The sequence below is a fragment of the Acanthaster planci genome, linkage group LG05, assembly GCF_054643075.1.
Source record: "Acanthaster planci isolate LZ-2023a linkage group LG05, COTS_SCS, whole genome shotgun sequence".
NCBI lineage: Eukaryota > Metazoa > Echinodermata > Asteroidea > Valvatida > Acanthasteridae > Acanthaster > Acanthaster planci.
Window position 1 is genome coordinate 503,170 of NC_141781.1, and position 19,876 is coordinate 523,045.

The 19,876-nt window shown below is 39.9% G+C and overlaps 2 protein-coding genes across 4 annotated transcripts; both read left to right on the plus strand.

Annotated features, from left to right (window-relative positions):
* Positions 1–41: 41 nt before the first annotated feature.
* Positions 42–10,884, plus strand: LOC110984712 (uncharacterized). 3 transcript variants are annotated; one of them, XR_002598892.2, is made up of 8 exons: positions 42–181; positions 3,781–4,154; positions 5,247–5,341; positions 5,679–5,745; positions 6,303–6,592; positions 7,590–7,737; positions 8,687–8,792; positions 9,007–10,884. XR_002598892.2 is itself a non-coding variant. In XM_022245145.2 (7 exons), exons 2-7 carry the CDS (start codon positions 3,818–3,820, stop codon positions 8,734–8,736), a joined length of 987 nt encoding a protein of 328 aa, XP_022100837.1. In that variant the 5' UTR covers positions 42–181; positions 3,781–3,817; the 3' UTR covers positions 8,737–10,884. The 3 variants fall into 3 exon arrangements, 2 of the variants coding, with proteins under 2 accessions (XP_022100837.1, XP_022100838.1); XM_022245145.2 differs by having other exon boundaries at positions 8,687–10,884; XM_022245146.2 differs by having other exon boundaries at positions 50–222; positions 8,687–10,884.
* A 1,680-nt stretch (positions 10,885–12,564) lies between these two features.
* Positions 12,565–19,852, plus strand: LOC110984714 (G2/mitotic-specific cyclin-B-like). The gene is made up of 9 exons (XM_022245149.2): positions 12,565–12,747; positions 14,328–14,507; positions 14,997–15,086; positions 15,261–15,431; positions 15,643–15,801; positions 16,393–16,629; positions 17,147–17,290; positions 17,659–17,763; positions 18,953–19,852. Exons 1-9 carry the CDS (start codon positions 12,721–12,723, stop codon positions 19,049–19,051), a joined length of 1,212 nt encoding a protein of 403 aa, XP_022100841.2. The 5' UTR covers positions 12,565–12,720; the 3' UTR covers positions 19,052–19,852.
* The last annotated feature ends 24 nt before the right edge of the window (positions 19,853–19,876 follow it).

Here is a 19,876-nt window from a genome sequence, read left to right on the forward strand (position 1 = left end):
AACGTAGCCGTAGCTCTGAAGGCCCATTTTGGACAAGGCCAGCGCTTTCGATTCATTATTGTGTTTTGGGTTACGAGGTGAAAAAAGTCTGCTTCACGCATCGACAGCATTGGAAGTTCTACGGTGTAACACCTCCACTCAGCTTCAGTAATCATCATCATCATGCGAGAGAATTGAACTGGTCAGTCTGATCAGCTGCATAACTATTTTTTTGTGTTTTCGGTGGGTTTTCATGTTTTGTGGCCGAAGTTTTTCTCTTTACTGATGACAACTGACACATAACTAACTAACTAGGCCTACATAGTACATGTACATTTACGTAGCAGTAGGCTTAGCATGGACATGGACATAGGCCTAACCACAATAAAGATTCCCAGTCATGCCAGTTGACCAGTTGAAGGGGAAACTAAGTGTTTGTGTTTCTGTACATGTACATGTCCTCCTTCTTCTATGATGTGGTTACATCAGGGTACATGGTGTTGGATTGAAATCATTAGTATTGAACATTTTTGTGCCCTGATCGGTCAGATTTGTTTAGTTCATGTAGGCCTAGTTAGGAAATGTGGGCATGGTGAGCATGATCATGACAATGGGAAAGGCACAGAATGATGAGAATTGTTACGCCCCAACTATAGCATAAGTCCCAACTATAGTTGGGACAGTCCCAACTGTAGTACTGCAGTTGGGCTGGCCCAACTATTGTTGACCAAAGTCTGTGGAAAATGTCTCAACATTATCCAAGTCAATGTGCCTCACACTTAACACAATTCATATAAAATGTGGCACTTCATCTGTTCATCTAGCCCTATGACCAATGACATGACATTTGTAAACAATATGACTTTGGCACATGCTGGGCACATCATGCACACAGGACCTCTCTGCTGTAGTTGGGCTGGCCCAACTGTAGCACTCTAGTTGGGACGGGCCCAACTATAGTTGGGACTGATGCTATAGTTACGGCGTAACAGAATCATGATGACCTAGTTTATGGTGGGGGGGGTTAAGCTACCTACTGAATAGAACTTCACTTGTAGGCCTACGTGATAGATTTCATTCCTAGTGGAAAGTGAAAATAATGCAGGGATGGGAACAGCACAGGAGGCCCTAGTACTACACGTACTATGTACAAATTGATGGTGCTTCAGACCATGGAGGAAGGTTCCTTCCTCCATGGTCAGACACACACTTTCACAAAATGGCAGACATAAATGAAAGGTGTTAGGACCGTTTCTTCTTACAGGGGGATTTATGTAGGTACCGATTCATATATAACAAATAATGAGTGTTTCTCATGTTCAGTGGCAAGAATCTTTGCCTCATGGAATTGAACGTTTGTGACCTGCTCTGCAAAAAGGGTAATATTCGCACAATGCCGAAACATGTAATGGCCTGTTCTATTTGGAGAGGGTAAAATTTCTTCAAAAACATGATTTTGTGTTGTTTCCTTTAATAGCTTCTTTAACATTTATATTTTTGAAAGTTGTGACTACAAACATTGAAGATGAACAATTAATCATTCAGTAGGAAATCCTGCATAGTATTTTGTTTCCAGGTGCTACACTTCTTGAGCTTTTTCTAGAAAAGTGCTTTTATTGAATTCGAAAATGTAGATATACAAATATCTATATCTCCAGAATGCAGCACACAACAGGGGTCATACATATGTATTTTGCTTTATGTTTACATATGTATATGCTTTTGATGTACAGAATCTAGCCATATCAAAAACTCATAACCTGAACCTGGTGACTTACACGTTTATGTACATGTACATGTAGTACATGTTTTTCTAGAGCCGGTCACATTTCATCTGTCACCTCGTAAAATTATTATCGTTACACTCATAAATACACTTGATTGGTATAATGCATGACAACTGAATTAGAACGCATAATAACTGTTAATTGTTTGGAGGAAATTACAAATTATACCGCAACAAAATTTCATCTGGTAGTTTGTTGACATTGTTATATGAAGTGGAATTCAAACCGTTGACCTTCAATTTTGGACTTTAAGACCTAGTACCAGCTGGGGCACTGTGCTCCATATTATGATTTTAGAGACTGGTAAGTCATAGAGCACTGCAGTTTAAGGTCTAAAATCTTAGTCTGGGCCTATGTGCCTGCTTGTATACTCTCCTGTAGAAAAATCCTTCAACTTGTTCAGAGCAACAAATCTGGAAAAACAGGTGAAATATCCTGTAATTTAATGTAGGATTTGAGTTAAACACAACTTTTTGGGGGAAAGTCCTCCTGTTTACCATCATGTCCTCCTGTCTACCTTCATGACCTCCTATCTACTATCATGTTCTCCTGTCTACCATCATGTCCACCTGTCTACCATCATGTCCACCTGTCTACTATCATGTTCTCCTGTCTACCATCATGTTCTCCTGTCTACCATCATGTTCTCCTGTCTACCATCATGTCCTCTTGTCTAACACCATGTCCTCCTGTCTACTATCATATTCATCTGTCTACCATTATTTCATCCTGTCTACCGTCATGTCCTTCTGTCTACCACCATGTCCACCTGTCTACTATCATATTCATCTGTCTACTATCATGTCCTCCTGTCTACCATCATGTCCTCCTGTCTACTATCATGTTCTCCTGTCTACCATCATGTCCTCTTGTCTAACACCATGTCCACCTGTCTACTATCATATTCATCTGTCTACCATCATGTCTTCCTGTCTACCATCATGTCCTCCTGTCTACCATCATGTCCTCCTGTCTACCATCACGTCATCCTATCTACTATCATGTCCTCTTGTCTACCATCATGTCCTCCTGTCTACCATCATGTCCTCCTGTCTACTATCATGTCCTCCTGTCTACCATCATGTCCTCCTGTCTACCATCATGTCCTCCTGTCTACTATCATGTCCTCCTGTCTACCATCATGTCCTCCTGTCTACTATCATGTTCTCCTGTCTACCATCATGTCCTCCTGTCTACCATCATGTCCTCCTGTCTACTATCATATTCATCTGTCTACCATCATGTCCTCCTGTCTACCATCATGTCCTCCTGTCTACCATCATGTCCTCCTGTTTACTACTATATTTATCTGTCTACCATCATGTCCTCCTGTCTACCATCATGTCCTCCTGTCTACCATCATGTCCTCCTGTTTACTACCATATTCATCTGTCTACCATCATGTCCTCCTGTCTACCATCATGTCCTATCTACCATCATGTCCTCTTGTCTACCATCATGTCCTCCTGTTTACTACCATATTCATCTGTCTACCATCATGTCCTCCTGTCTACCATCATGTCCTCCTGTCTACCATCATGTCCTCCTGTTTACTACTATATTTATCTGTCTACCATCATGTCCTCCTGTCTACCATCATGTCCTCCTGTCTACCATCATGTCCTCCTGTTTACTACCATATTCATCTGTCTACCATCATGTCCTCCTGTCTACCATCATGTCCTCCTATCTACCATCATGTCCTCCTGTCTACCATCATGTCCTCCTGTTTACTATCATGTTCTCCTGTCTACTATCATGTCGTCCTGTCTACTATCATATTTATCTGTCTACCGTCATGTCTTCCTGTCTACCATCATGTCTTCCTGTCTACCATCATGTCCACATTACTGATATTACTGAAAGGAATACATGTACATGTACTTCCATGGCATTGCCAATTTGAGAAACAGCTGACAGTAGGTTTTTACTTAGATTTGAAAATTGTCTCACAGTGTTTAACTTATTTTTCGTTCTTATTTTTCTATTATTTTTCTATCGTTCTTTTCTGCAGATTGTTTACCAACATGTACTGGTAGGAGAAAACCACAATGGATCCATCCAAAGTGCCCTATCCTGTCAGTATTAGCGTCTGCACACGTACCGGTGATGTTCCATCCAACGTAATCACCACTCCAACAACTATGGTTGGCTTCCAACTACAAGCCAACCCTAATCCCATACAAGTTGCAGCCCCCTCAGAGAGTAAAATTCCGATTTCAGCAGCTATTCCAGCTATGTTGACTACACCCCTGGATTACAATGGCAGCCAACCAACTGTGGTCCATGTTGCACCATCGATGATGGCTGTGGATAGAGTCTTGAATGCATTGAGTGACCAAGATCAAGCTAGCTCAGATCTTGAGGTTCAGTCAGTTATGTGTCCAGGTAAATACAATAAATTTTGCAATTATCACCATTTTAATATTGGTTTTCCCGCCCAGGTCTATCAAAAAAAATTCAGTTTTATGCAAGACTTATTCAAATTCATTTAAAATTGAATGCCCCTTTATGTCTGCATTCAAACATCAAAAAGTGCCATTCAATTTCATTATTTTAGCTGTCAATTGTTATATAAGTTTCAAATTCTAGTCCCCTGTAGTCGTTTTGTGTATTCAAATCCTTCAGAAGCCTTGGGAAGAGGTTGGTCAAGAAGTATGTTAAACTGAGCAGCCCAAAATATTAATGTACATGTACTTACCTTGAAATTTATTTGGCATACACATGTCTTGAATATTGAATCCTGTTAAATAATTACATGTGTATGTATAGTCCTGTATCAAAGTGGAATTTCTCAAGGCAAAATGGGAAAGACTTTTAAAGGAAAGCACTGAGAGGACACTTCCTATTCATGTTAAAATGGTAACGCTTTGGCACATGCTTCCTGACTTGTGTTTGCATGCAAATATCAAAGTACATTGTACATTGTTCAAGGGAAAAAAATGTGGGGAATAAATGCACCAGGGAACAAACAAGCCAACTTGGTATTTCAATAAGGCAAGGCCAGACCGACTTGAACTTCTACGACTGCAATTACTTACAATACATTTCATTTCATTTTATTTTATGTTTGTGCTGTTGAAATACTGAATTGACTCATTGTTACTGTTCGAAGAGGCTTCGGTTAGTTATAAGGATGAAAGATACCAGTCCAAGGAGAGAAAAAAGAGGAAGAACAAACAGTAATTTTTTATATGTGTATCCAGCTTCTCTGCCTGGAGTTGTAGTGTGCCCTCACCAGCAAAGGAGAGACAGGTTGGTAGGAAGGTTAATCATCAGGGTTCATGCCCATGCTCAGAATATCCTGCGCTTAATGTATGTGAACCTGCATGCGCAGGCCGTAAGTTCCCACCAAAGGACCGTCAATGCTATGTACAAAAGCGCCCTCTCTTGTTACTGCTCTGAACGGATTATAAGATGATAAATTCATTTTTGGAAGGTGAAACGTTTAACCGAACAAAAATCGTCTTTTATTTTCAGAGACCAGAAATTTATTGCCAACACTGAAGCCAGTTTGCACCAGCAGGTCTTCATCGTCAAGTAAATCCAGCAAATCTAGCTATTCTCCAATGAGGGTAAAATGAAGCAACTTGAAGATCATTATGTCCATTGCTATCTGGTGTTTGCCTTGCATTGCCATACCATACCCTTTCCATTATGGAAGGACATTTTTTAACAATTTCCTTAATAGGTAAGATTTGAAAATTTTCATGGTGAACAGAGCAATAGTCACATGGTTTGCAGAGACGCCAAGTGATCTACCTTTTCTGTGAGCAGGAGTGGTTCTGATAAGAACCGCGGAGACTTGATGTTTTCTTTAATGTCAAAGTTCACCCGACTGTTGAACATTTTGTATTTCCAATATTATAGAAAATGTGATTAATGCATTTCCTGGTGCTTTTTTTACTTCAGTTACAGATATCAATGACGAATACCAAGCGAGGAAATGTTCAAAGTGTAACACCTACATGTCTCTATAGTGAGTATAACATCTTACCAATACCATGTGCTTTTGGGACTGTAACAAGATGAACCCTGAAGAAAACTTACTTTGGAGGTGCATATCTTTGTCCCATTTTCAGTTTTGCTTTAGGAAGCTAGTTGTTGGTGAGGTTATTAGTGAGTGATTGCTTGTGAAGTGTTTTGATTGTTACAGCAGGCAGCTTGGCTGTCTGGTTGCATGCTTACCTAGCTACCAAGTGTCCCACAGAGGGATAGGAGTTTGCTAATATCTTGCTCATTTTCAACCTTCTTTATTACTGTGTTGTAGCTTGCATACAAGTACATGAGAGAGCCTGAAACCCACCTAAATTTTCAGCTGCAACATCACACTCTTACTGTACCATTTGAGGTCCTTAACTTGACTTACGTTTCAATACTGGTCTCTTGGCCCAGTTATTAAGCAAAACAAGTGCTCTTTCAGACCTTCGTCTCCCTCAGCGACTTAAGGATAATCTAATTTTGAAGTAACTTGCCCCCATAATAAAAACTTGTACCATCATCTTCCTTGTACATCTTTTCAAATTCCAAACCCAGATTACAGTATTCACCAGCTGGCTGCTCAAGGTGAGATTGCCGTCCTTGAAGAGAAGTTCCAGGAGGAACTTGACATTGATGAGCTCGACGCAGACGGCTGCACTCCTCTGATGTGGGCGTGTGCTCACCAGCAGACGGACATCGTCCAGCATCTCCTGGCCCATGGCGCTGATGTCACTAAGGAAAGTGTAGATGGAGAGACTGCCTTAGCCTTTGCTAGCAGTGTTGGATGTATTGATATCATCCGTTTATTGCTCACTGAGGGAGCAGATGTTAATAAATCTGATTGGGTAAGAACGGACTGAAATCTTCAGTAGACTTTTGTGTGTACAGTTCTTGTCACATCTTTTGCCTTTCTAACTCAAGATTGACAGATTGAACTCACTTGACATAATTCAAGTTACTTATAATGCAACTTTGAATTACATCTACATGATTGCAGGCTGTCAAGATAAATATAATGTTGGCTTTTATTTGTTTTATTTATTCATTTATTTATTTTATTTATCCAAGGTATGGCCCAAACAGTTTACCAAAACTGGTTTCCATTAAGGGCCCTGCAAACACTCATAAAAGGATACATATACAGTAAAAACAAAACTTTAAAATTAGACAACTTTACAATCGTATGGAAACACTAAAATCTAACAGGGTACAACAAAACACATGGAACATCAACAGATGAAATTTGTTAGAAAGACAAAGCACACGCAAAATGCACAATAAACAAAAAACAATAAGTATTATACTGCAACATTGACACTGTCTATTTGAGAAGAGCGAAAATCCTACAAAACCTAACCTTTTTTGTGGACAAAAACAGGAGAATTCCCTTCCAGGTCCTGGATGAAAACTTAATTTAAAGTAAGAGTGGTTCAGGAAGCCATGCAATATAGCAATGAGAACAAGGTGTACATATAAAATGAGATGTATAGACTTCAAATCTTACATACACTATGTGCAAGCCACTGCCGGCAATTACAGATCACTTGTGAAAACTCTAAGCTTTCATTTTTGGCTTTGTTTGAGTCAAGGCTTACAGAAATGCTACTGATGAGTGATGTTACTTGGGGTGATGTCATTGATGCTCAGCTGTGAAGTTCAGTTAACCTTGTCACTGCATTATTTGGAGTTAAGCCAGAAATCTTCACAATCTGCACCTAGGATATCCTAGACAATGTGCTCAAACCATATGTTGGGTCAACTTGATGCAGTGTGCAAAGTAGTGTAGCAAATACATGTAAAGTTAAGAACTTTGGTTGTAATTGTGGTTTTCACTTGTGCTAGAATGAAGGAACACCACTGCTGTATGCTGTGTATAAAAACCATCCCGTATGTGTACGTCTGCTCTTGGAGGCTGGAGCTGACTTAACTGTACAAACGGAAGGTGGACACACCCCTTTAAGTCTTGCTGTTGCCCTTGGTCATAGAGAAGGTACGTATTAATTTCATTGAAATAGACTTCAAGAAGACAGGTGAGGACTTATTCCTGCTGTTATTCTTGCTCATAGGAATAAAACAAGTTTTATCCTGTTTCTACTGTCACTGTGGGCGATATGACATATTTTATTAAGGGAATAAATATGTACTTGGCTGCGGCGAGGTCATTATCAGCAATCATTCCCCTGAGCTGGTCTTGAATGTTAGTTTAAGACCAGTCAAGTACATATTTATTCCCATTCATAAATACCTTTTTTAGTCAAAAGAAGCCAATATATGATGGATTTCCAATGACTTTTTCTAGAATTTTACTTTCCTTTTCTGGAACACCCCTGTCCTTTTATGGTGCATTCCTTGTGCAAGTTCCCCAAAAGAATCTCCTTATATGGATTTGATGTGCGTGTGGCGAGCCTTGTGCACACAGATTCTTGACCAGTCAGAATTGATTATACTGTCTTGTATTCAGGTGCCAGTGCGTGCTTTATGCAACAGACATTATCACATCTTAGCAGGCATTTTCAAATGTTAATACACGGTCATACTGCACGTTGTTGAATAGGGAAACTGTCTAAGGTATTTATCAGTACTTTTTCATTCCATTTGTACAATTGCTGGCCACAGTGAAGGTTTGATTTCATTCCTACTGCTACTGTGGCCCATAGTGTTTGCAGGTTTGATTCTGTTTCTACTGTCATTATTGGCGATACAGAGATGGTAGGGGTTTGTTGCTTTTTGATTCCATTTGTACTGTTGTTACCATAGTGATGGTAGGATTGATTCTGTTGTTACCATTGCATCATAACAGATGACAACGTAACACACAAAAAAGCGATCAAATGATGATTACATGACAGAAATAATGCTCAATTGACCTTCATTATTGTTTTGCAAGTTTGTGGCTGTTTCATGTTATTTTTATGAGACTACTTTCTCTTCCCCTGCAGTGCAACTTACAATCGAGAAGCACATGATATCTCTTCTGCAGAATGGCTAACGACATCAATGACCTAGAGTTCAATGGAATATGTAAGGCAGACAGCAAAACTGAGGGTATTTACCAAAGTCACTTCTCTTATCACTTTCTTTGACACAAGCTGTTCTTGTACCACACTGATACCCATTTAAACCAAGACAAAGAACTTTGGTTAAGTAATACATAATATTGTAAAATTTCAGAGTTACAATGTCACTCTCTAGATAGAGAAGACTTAGCCTGTCGTAAATGAAGTATCCCAGTACCAGTGATTTAAATCCATTTATGCAGTTTGTGCAAAAAATAGAACCTGCATGGACTATCCGCCCTGAGCAGGACCAAGAGAGGGGGTGATTTTCCTAGCAATGGAGGCTTCTTTGGTGGAAACTGCACATCATTGGTTCACTGACGACTATGAAATGCATGCAATGTGTATGCATCGCTATCAACAAAATGAACACTCCCCACCAACGTGGCTCTTTTCAACCAGTGAGGGGGTGTTTCTGCTCGAGGCAGTTCACCCCCTTGGAACTAAGCAGTTTGAGGAATCACCTGATTTGATTTAAAGTCATGCAGTTGCTGACAGAATCCAGCTGTCAGTAGACCTAAAGCATAATGATCTCACGCTTTGTTTACATGAACACTTTCCTATGGGGGCTCGATGGATCACATCTAACCTCACTGCCATAGGGAAGCACACGTGTAAACAAAGGTGACATCATCATGTTAGGTTTATTGGATGAAATTGTTTAACTGAGGATTGAAGTAAGCAGCACTGTCAGATAAGCAGAAGTTATCAAACCAACTGTAAGCAGTATGCATTACACTTGGCAGATTGCTTGTATTTTTACAGATATTAAAATGAGTGCTAGATCAATTAATTGATTGCCCAGTCTCTGTAAGTGCACCTGTTGTGAAAGACTATCAAATAGCCTCGGCATCACCCAACTCTTTCAATTTGTATTGTTTGCTTTGTTACATCTTTATCATTGTTTTAAAATTGTTGAAGAATTTGAAGCACATTTTGAATGAATCAGGACCAAAAGCTTCCTTACGAAGTTATGATCAAGTCATCACAGGTCAGGCACAAGTCTCGGTCACAAGCTATTCAAATGATGAACTGTGACAGGTATTACTTAAGAATTGTTTCTGTCACGAGTTTGTCATATTAAAACACAGTATTATTAATTCCAACCTCTAGGGTTTTTTTTTTATTTATTTTTCTTGATGTACCCAACCTTTTCAAGTGAAAATTAGCTGCTGTAGCATCCAACGTATTTCAAAAGAGCTTTCCAGTGAGTTTAGGCTGTTTATGATTACATCTTAAAGTCAGAGTGTGTCATAGAGACACCTTGTAATACGCTACTTAAAGATTTTAGAAACTAGAAAGGAGGTCTGCTGACACATTGCTTTGATATTCAGGTCAGTTTGGGGCATTTTGGCAAGTAATAGGTAGAGAGCCAGTGACATATGACTGGAAACTTCAGAGCCAGTAACAATCGACTTGAAACTTCAAGGTCTGAAGTTTGAACTGTGTCTGTAAAAATTAATAGCTGCTCGGCTTAAAATGCCTCCAGGGTGATTTTGAGGCAGTGGGCCCTTAGGTGTATGTAAAATCATCTTGACATTGGAGGATTTAGCCCTGTTAGTCTGTTACAGTTAAGTTAGTGATTAGTTTTAATAAGTACAAACAGCTTATTCATTGTGCACCAGTTTCAAACTTGTTTCAAGGTGTGTCCAGACCAGTTTTACTGGTTATATACTGTTAAGTGTGATCGATTAAAGCTCAGGGCATTTTAGAATTGTGTATTTTAATGAGAACAATGTAATCACATATGTCACATTAATTATTGAATGCTCTGCTGTGTTTTAAGGATTGTCTAAATGTAAACGTGCCAGTGGCATAGGATTTTGGTTTTCTTTATTAAGCAATTACTGTGATCAGTCTTTATTGAAAAATCAAATACATGGTTGTCATGATCCAATAAAGTTAGAGTAAAACAGGGTTACTATACAAGTATTAGGTAAAAAAAAACTAATACACAGTATCTTCAATCAATTAAATGCTGTCATCAGTTTTAAACTTGTAAATATAGAGAACATGTGTACATAATTTGATTCCTGGAAGTGATCATTGCTGAAATAAAATATTTATTTTCGTGGAATGTATTTTTGTAGAAGGTGCCTGCTTTTCTGTATTTTACCTCCGTGCATAAAATTTCTTCAACCATGTGGGGCAAATACCGGGGCTATGGGGATATATTCATCCAGTTTTTGGACGGGGGGACCATAGGATCATCCCCAGTTTTTTGTGCCAGCAAAATGAATGCTTCTTATGACCCTATGCAATCAATTAAGAGACAGCTAGTGGTATAAAGGTAACTCGGTAATGCATCAGCATGAGTTTTTCATCTCAGGATAAGATTATCATGCTCATGTTCAGAATTTCTTCATTCTTTTGAGGACTTGTCAACAATCTAACTCACTTTCGGCCATTTCAGTTAGTATCCATTTTAGAAGCCAACTACATGTTGAGTGCATATACATATATTAGGCACATATTATTGTTTTATTTGGAAAATATGAGAAGATGGAAGATAAAATATTTAGGTATCATACTAGCATCGGAAAAACTGCACAGATCCAACGAAACAAACTTGGGGGGAGGGAGACAACTGAGTGTTCACACGGTTTCCAGCCACCCTCCGTCATCACCCTATCACCGATACGTAGTATTACACGCTACCGGGAGAGTGTCATTATTTCACAAAGCACCGAAGTGTAACAAACAGATTTCTGTCTCCTCTATCCCATTCGCCGGCTCTTTGTAGCATTCAAGAGGTGGGGGGGGATTCCACTTATTTTAGTCCCTCGTTCCCCCCCCCGTTGTTTTCTCGAAGTGAAGGCAAGCACTTTAGAAAATGGAGATGAACTCAGCTAGTGCATCGATCTAGCTTTCATCCCGGGTTTTGTTCTCATAGTGTTAAAGTTTCATTTGGGATTCAGCAAAGTTTCCTAAGGCCAGGCAATCTGTTAAGAAAGACAATGATGTATATCTACGCTATTTTACCATTCCGAATCGTTTCTTACGACGGTAAAGGTGTTATTTTCTACTGTGACAGAGCTGGTTGATGGACCTTTGTAAATTTTGTGTACAAAAGTTCTTCTTCGTGACAAGCAAAGGGACATTCAGAACGAAATCAGGCGAAAAAAAAATTGGGGCCGGGAGCCAGAAAATGTGGAAATTTTATGGCCTTTAATTGGGCTACATTTTGGAGATTTTGACACGCTTTTTGCAACTTAAAGAGGGGCCCCACAGTCACCAAGACGGCTTCATTCTTATTCCTCCATGATTTCAGTTAAAACCATGACTAAAACAAAAAACCAAGTTGGGCATGCGTGAGGGAGGTTGGCTGGTAAGTCGCTCCACACCGCAGCGCTGAGGATCCGCCTGCTCTGTGGCGGCCTCGATCCTTGACGTGACAAGTGCAGCGATTACGTATGATGTCATTTTGTTTTAATCAGTAACATTATCCTTTCTCTATGACAAATCCAAACATGAGGCCAAGCAAGTTCCCCGCCCCCCGTACTCGGAATGCGCAACTGCTTATAGTTTGTTACGTAATAACTCATAATAAGTTACCTGTCGAAAGGATTGCTAACCGCGCAATAACCTATTTTTAGATGTCCACCCCTCAGTCTGAAATGGAAGCGCCTGCCTGTATCCAAGGCCCTGCATTTTTGCACCTGTTGTGTCACGCCACACTGACCAATCAGCATCCGATGTTGTTGTGACCTGACGAATCACGTTATCCCCGCGACTGTTCGAAAGGTACTTTACGTGCGCCTTGCATGCGGTTAGTTCACATTGGGATGCTGTACGAAGTACACGCACGGAAGAGAATTTAAAAACCCCGGCGGAAGAGATTTAACAGTCAGAAAAAAGTGCTCGAGACTTCTCCAAGAAGCTTGAATTCGTATCCCGAGGCTTGTCTTGCCTAAAAAATGTCTCTTAGAGTGAGAGGGTCCACGGTAAGTTTCAAAGTTATATATTATTTTTAGCCGTGGTTTTTCTTTTTGAACTTGTTGAAGTTGATTGTGCAGAACTTGACGTGCTTTTACTAGACGGAAGGACACGTCTGTTTTTTCCTGATATACATGGGTACTTCAGGATATAAATGAATGACTATTTAGTTGAGCGTTCCTGAAAGTACATGTGTGACCATTTAAAACAGTAGGCAGGCATGGCAGGTAGGCCTTCTGAGTCTGTAGGTTTCTCGACTGTTTACAGGCAGGATTGAGGACTTGCACATTGTTCCCTTATTGTCGTGACCGAACGAAGACGCATCTTTATGTTGACATGGTGGAGCCCGAGTTGGACCCCTTGTTCTTTTCCATTCATTGTCATTGAATTTAACCCTAGCCATGCTAAGCCCCTATAGGGCATACTGTGTATTGCCTCGTGGTACATGGCGAGAGTTACATGTAGGCCTATTAAATTCCCCTGTTGATATTTAATTCCGACTTAACTTAGAAGTAAAAGCATGAAAAATTAGGATCCCAGAAAACAGATTTTGAAACGACCCCCAAAACTACTAGGTTGTACCGGAATTCTAGCCTCGAGTTACTTTTCCCAGCTTCACTGGTGCTTGTCCCAATAATTGAGACACATCTGGAAGCTTTTGAGAATGGAGATCAATGCTTCTGAGCAAATGGGAATACCTGCTCGGTCAACAGTAGAGCCTACTACCAGAGGCACACGTCACCATTGGGGGGCTGTCCCTGTATTCAGAGAAGTCTCTTTATTTGGGGACAAAGACAGTCCCCTGAAAGAATGTCTTCTTAAACGGGGAAATTTTCCCAAGTGGGCTTGCATGTACATGCAGGTCAAAATATCCACATGCTATTATCAATATATTCTATATTTTCCATTCATATATGCTTATTTGAATTGTTTTTATGAAGTTTATGCCACGTCACTTGATTAACTGTCATAAAGAATTGATTTTCAGAAAAATTGTTTCCTCCATCCTTTGTGCCATCGCAGACTCCTGCTTGCAATCCTAGAAGTAAACTGTAGAATTTTCTTAAACGACAGCCTTGGGTGTTTCCCTCTACTGAATCCAATTAAGGCATTAAAAGGATCCCAAGACAAGAGCAATGGTAGGATCACCAAGCTCACTTGAAAAATTGTCCCCATTTAGAGGGATATTGGGACTTCTCCATATGCTAATTGCAAGGAAAGGTTCTACGTTGTGATGTGTGCCTCTACTGCTTGAACGCTAACCATAATAGCTGCCTTTATAGCACGCTTGAGACACAAATTGCGCACCGATCACATCTATACTTGTATGTTTCTTTGATAGATTCATAACGCTGGAGGATTTTTTCAAAGGGAAACAAAGTCCCTGACTGGTCTGGTTCCTGTTTTAAGTGCACCTGACTAGTGCAAGAAAGTACACAGAAACCTGTCCAAACTGTAACAATAGCAACTGCTCATGTACAATCGTATTGAAATTGGAGGATTGAGGACTTTCAGGTTAAACAAATACATGTATACCCTAAAAATATTTGAAGAATATTAAATTGAAGTTTTGTACTCCTTTTTACAGAATATCCTTGGCAATGCCAAGCTGGGCATGCCAAATGGTGAAAATGCTGATGTCAGAATAAATGGGAAAATGGTCACCAGAGCAGCATCCAAGAGTATCAAGTCGACATTAGGCACAAGAGGTGCTCTAGAGACCATCAGTAATGTAGCAGGAAATAACATACAGGATGTTGCGAAGAAGGTATTGTCTATGGAGAGAAAGAGATCTCAGTGTATCCCTTTAAGAAAATCAAGTGGAATAGCCCATTTTGTCTGCTGCCTGGTAAAAAGCGTAATGGGGGCAGTTGTTTGCATTGTTGGTTGTGAGGGGGGAAGTGCTTAAAAAAGAGAATGCCTTTCCACCAGGCACGTGCCAGTCTAACAGAACAAATATAAAATTTCGATCAAAGTTGCTTGTTATTCATCAATTCAATGCTTGATTCCTGAAGTTGATCATGTCATTAATGTCAACTGTCCCTTTGGAAAGTCTTACTGGATGGTATTTGTCTTGGATGCTTTTCAATCTTAAGTTCTTTTTAGTCCCTCATTCACTGCATTCTTGAACTTGGTGTAAAACTGAATTTTGTCGACCCTTTGCATATTTCAAACTTGTTTCATGGGAAAGAAGCTTTGAATTCTGTTTTTTTTATATCACACAGTGGGTAATATTTTCCTTGTGTTGATTTTGCAGGATGTTAAACCGAAGAAAGGAATGACGAAATCCAAGGCCACCAGTTCCCTACAGTCTGTCGCTGGACTCGGTGTGGAACCTGTTAAAAAGGTAAAGTTGGTTCACCCTCGACTGCGAATTATGAAAGTCTCGCAATGTGGTGAACATTAATAAAGACTGGTAGCAAGGAAATTTAACCATGCCAATTTCAATCTGAAAAATATATGCTGCCTTGAAATCTTGATTCCACTGAATGGCAAAATCTTTTTTGTACCTTTATTCCAGGTTCTGTCCCCCGAGCCCATGGACATGAGCGATGTCAGTCACGCTTTGGAAGCTTTCTCACAGAACCTGCTTGACATTGGCATTGATGACATTGACAAAGATGACCATAGTAACCCACAGCTTTGCAGCGAGTATGTCAATGAAATCTACGAGTACATGAGACATCTTGAGGTAACCGGCATTTGAAATTTCTTTTAGGTTATCACTGTCCGTGAGCCGCAAGGAACACATCATTTAAAGCCTCAATGTTTTCATGTAACCTTGTCGAAGGATCATATCACAATAGCCATAATGCAAATCAGTCGTATTTTTATCCACATGTCTGATAGGAATTATGGCCTCTTGTATACTAAATTATCTTAACCTTGATTCCTGCACACAGCGCGTATTCAAAGTAAGGACAGACTACATGGCTAGTCAGGAGATTACAGAGCGAATGAGAACAATCCTGGTTGATTGGATGGTCCAAGTTCATCTCCGATTCCATCTCCTTCAGGAAACGCTCTTCCTTACCATCCAGATCCTTGACAGATATCTTGAGGTATGTACCTGATCCCTTGATCCCCACCAGCCTTCATCAGTCCTCAATTCAGGACTTGAAGGGTTTTAAATCCGAGTACTTGTATTACAAGTACTAGTATTACCAAAATGTAGGACTTCGATTTATGAAGGTGAGTCTTTAAGTATGTGAACTTACGGTCACTTAAAAGGCAAAGATCGATTCTTCTCCTATTTCAAGAGAGTGGACTTAGAATATGATGCTGTGCGTGGTGTTCCAGTGTCAAAATTTTCAAAATACTCAAAGCTTAATACTTTCTTCAGACTTTGCAGATAACCTTGTCCCAACAGGAACCTTGTATTCTCAGGAATGAGAACAATGAAGAGCAAAGGATTGGGACCTCAAAATTTGGCAGCGTTTAATTAGAATGTTTTAACAGTGCTCTTATTAATGAAATCTGACTGTAGTAGTTTTCCCTTTGATACATGTAAGTAGTGCCCAGCTATATGTTCTTTCATGCATGTTCAACAGTGCCTGGTGCATAATACCAATATGTGCTTCATGCACTTATTTGTCCAATGACCAACATCTGTTTGGTCTGCATGTCAAGTTTTTAAGTTTCTATTTCAACAGGTGCAGTCTGTATCCAAGAATAAACTACAACTGGTTGGTGTGACCTCCATGCTGATTGCAGCCAAGTTTGAGGAGATGTACCCACCAGAGATTGGAGACTTTGTCTACATTACTGATAACGCTTACAGCAAGGCTCAGATCCGTGCCATGGAATGCGATATCCTCAGGAAGCTTGACTTCAATCTCGGCAAACCTCTCTGCATTCACTTCCTCAGACGCAATTCCAAAGCTGGTGGGGTATGTCTGTAGCATATCTTATTGGGTCTAGGGTGACAGATTTCTTAATCATTTCCCCCTTTTGAAAGGGGGACATCCTGGACCATGTTTATCAAGCTGATAATACCTACTTATTGAGACTCTTATGGCTGGTAACCATAACAACCTGCAATCCAACAGATGAAGTATTTAGAACTGCAAGGGTTCATCAGCATCCCCAGATTTCTCTCATGGGACACCAATGTGTGCACAGTGTGCAAGTGTTCTATACACGCGCACTGTTTATCCATATACATGTACGTGTTTTATTACAACTCTTTATTAAATCTAAATGTACATTATACTTTCATAAAGAACATGTTTGAACTGTTTTGAAAGCAAATTGTGGATGCACGTGGCAACCTGTAGGAAGTGAGGTCATTTAAGAGACACCTATGGAGAATAACTTGCACATCAGAAATTCCCCAAAGCAGGTTGAGTTTTGACCTAGTTAACATTGAAAGTGAACATTGTTTCTTCCATCATTCTCTTGATGCAGGTTGATGGACAGAAGCACACATTGGCCAAGTACATAATGGAGTTAACACTACCAGAGTACAGCTTTGTTCAGTATGACCCGTCAGAGATAGCTGCTGCCGCCCTGTGTTTATCAACCAAGATTCTAGAACCAGGCGCAGAGTGGGTAAGTTTAACAAATCTCCTTGTGTCAATTTGTGTCATCTTTATGCCATCAAAACTTAAAAGGCATGGTAATGTTGAGTTCCATTTAGGATTTGTCCGTCACATTGAGTGTTCAACATAAACTCGGCCTGGAACTTGCTCAAACTAGTGTATTGTCTATACCCCTTGAGAAGAAACAAACCCTCATTGGTTGAAAAATGTTAGTGGGAGTGCTAGAGTTCCCCACTTCCTGGTTATAACAGTCATTTGTCTGGTTACTGTAACTTTGTTGTAACAGGGTTGACTGTATGATACAAAATGCCAGACTAGCAGGCACATTCATTAATCATTTGATAATAGTGTTCATGTAATTGATCTTTTCTATTTCAGACTAAGACTCTGGTGCACTACAGTTGCTACTGTGAAGACCACCTGACCCCGATTGTAAAGAAGATGGCCACACTCCTTTGCAATGCACCCAAGAACAAATACCAGGTGCGTTTGCCTCTGTCAACAAAGGTCCTGGGTGTGCCTTGCAAAGAATACAAATAAATCCTGCAAGTCCTGATGCAAGCATCTTGGAGGGACGAGAGAAAAAAGACCATAAATAAACTTTCAAACACTGAAGTGATTTACAAACTATCCACCTTGAGCTGAAGCACCCCCATGAGTTGAAGAGAGCCATGTTAGAGAGTGTTCATTTTGTTGGTAGCGATGCAACTACAACGTTTGTATTTCATTGTAGATCATTAACCGGCGATGTGCAGTATCTACTAAAGGAGCATCGATTGACTAGGAAAATTGAGCCCTCTCTTGGTCCAGCTCAGGGCCCATTGTGGGAACATGAATTTGGCTGAAATATGAGTTGTACAAGTCCCTCCAATATTTCAAAGGGCAAATATCCGTTCAAATCGGGAAAAAAAACCTGTTTTGATCTAAATAGAAACTTTCTCCAAGGCAGAAAAAATGATTGGTTCAGTTTCACCCTGCTTATCTGCTCTGAACCACTTGCTGTTGGGTGGTTTGAAAAGTGCAGTGCACATAATCGGGACATTTTCAGTTTTCAAAATTCTTCAAAAACTCATTTCAATTAAGGACGTTAAAACCCACACAAATGACTGTCTGGTGGCTACTCTAGTCCGACGGACAAAAATCTATTGACGCCCGAGTATTTCAGCCAGGCCTGCAGCCTTTTAAAAAGAACCCAGATTGTGCGGTGTCATGCAACTTCCTTTTTTTACGAACCTGGCACAGTGCGCTGCTGACCTCTTTTCAATAGGGGCCAGATTAGTATGCAGCTGTGCTGTGTGGCTCATTGCTGCGGTGGTGGAGTGCTTTTGTCCTCGGTGGTAATCCGCTCACACTAAATGCCCCAAACCGTGGTATATTGTTTCAAAACAAGGCCCTGTTCCCTTTGTCCGATTTCGGAGACCCCACCACACGTATAAAGCATACATGTCCGGTACCGGAAACCTCGGTGGCAAGTGGTTAATACATGTACTAATTCCTCTCGGAAATAATTAAAACTTCCTAAAATGGTTTGAGAACCATGTCTACTATGAAACACATTTTCTGTTTCAAGCACGTCAAAGTGACAAGTAGTCACTCGCATCTCTAGTTGTGAAAGTTGCAGGATTCATTACAACCCATTTGTAATAAAGCTTCTTCTGTTGCTTTTTTTCAGGCTGTCAGGAAGAAGTATGCAAGCAGCAAGTTCATGAGCATCAGTAACGTCGAACAACTAACATCATCGGTCGTTACTGACCTTGCCAACCAGGACTGACCTTTTTAAGATCTACTCAGTAGACGGGCCTGTAAATAGCCATTGATTGTAGTCTTAATAGCCACTGCAGAAATGTCGACATATTTCATTATGATCCATAATTGATAGAACCCAAACTGGAGTTCGACATTTCCTCAGAAGACGGTAGTTTCAAAATGCTGAAAGTTTAATATTAAATATAAAGTTGAGTGTTCCTGTAAGTGATTTTAAGCCTTCACGTACATGTACAGGTTTTTTATTCCAATGGCATGAGGGTCCTTTGAGCTAAAGAATTTCATCCTTGCCTTAAGAAATACACTAGCACCTACAGCACCTGTACCCAACCTTTCTGCATGGCTATTGTAAGCGCTGCATGTACATGTAAATAGTTTTAAGTGCAATCCGAATTCTGATGAGAGCTTTACAATAGACTTATAAAAAACTTAAGCCCCTCATCAAGAATACATTGAAAAGTTGGGAGCAATAACTCTCACATATGAAAAATGGGCTTGGATTCCATGCATCTGAAAATTAGCTCGGCCTTTTTGGAACTAGTCCAACTTCCACTGTATCACTTAAGCTTGTACTTTACAATTCAGCAAGCCACATTTAGCTGAAGCTTGGGAACCCATTTCAATCAAAGCTTGTCTGTCAAAGTTTCCCACACAACTTTTGACAACTCAAATTATTGGTAATTCCAAATACTGTACATGTTTGTGGAAAAAAATCGTGTCTTCATATTATGTAAAATTAATGATTTTTGTAAATTGTCCTTGTCTGTTATTCTTTTGTATATAATAAATAAACATTAATTGGAAATAAGCACATGTTCCATATTGTGGTTTT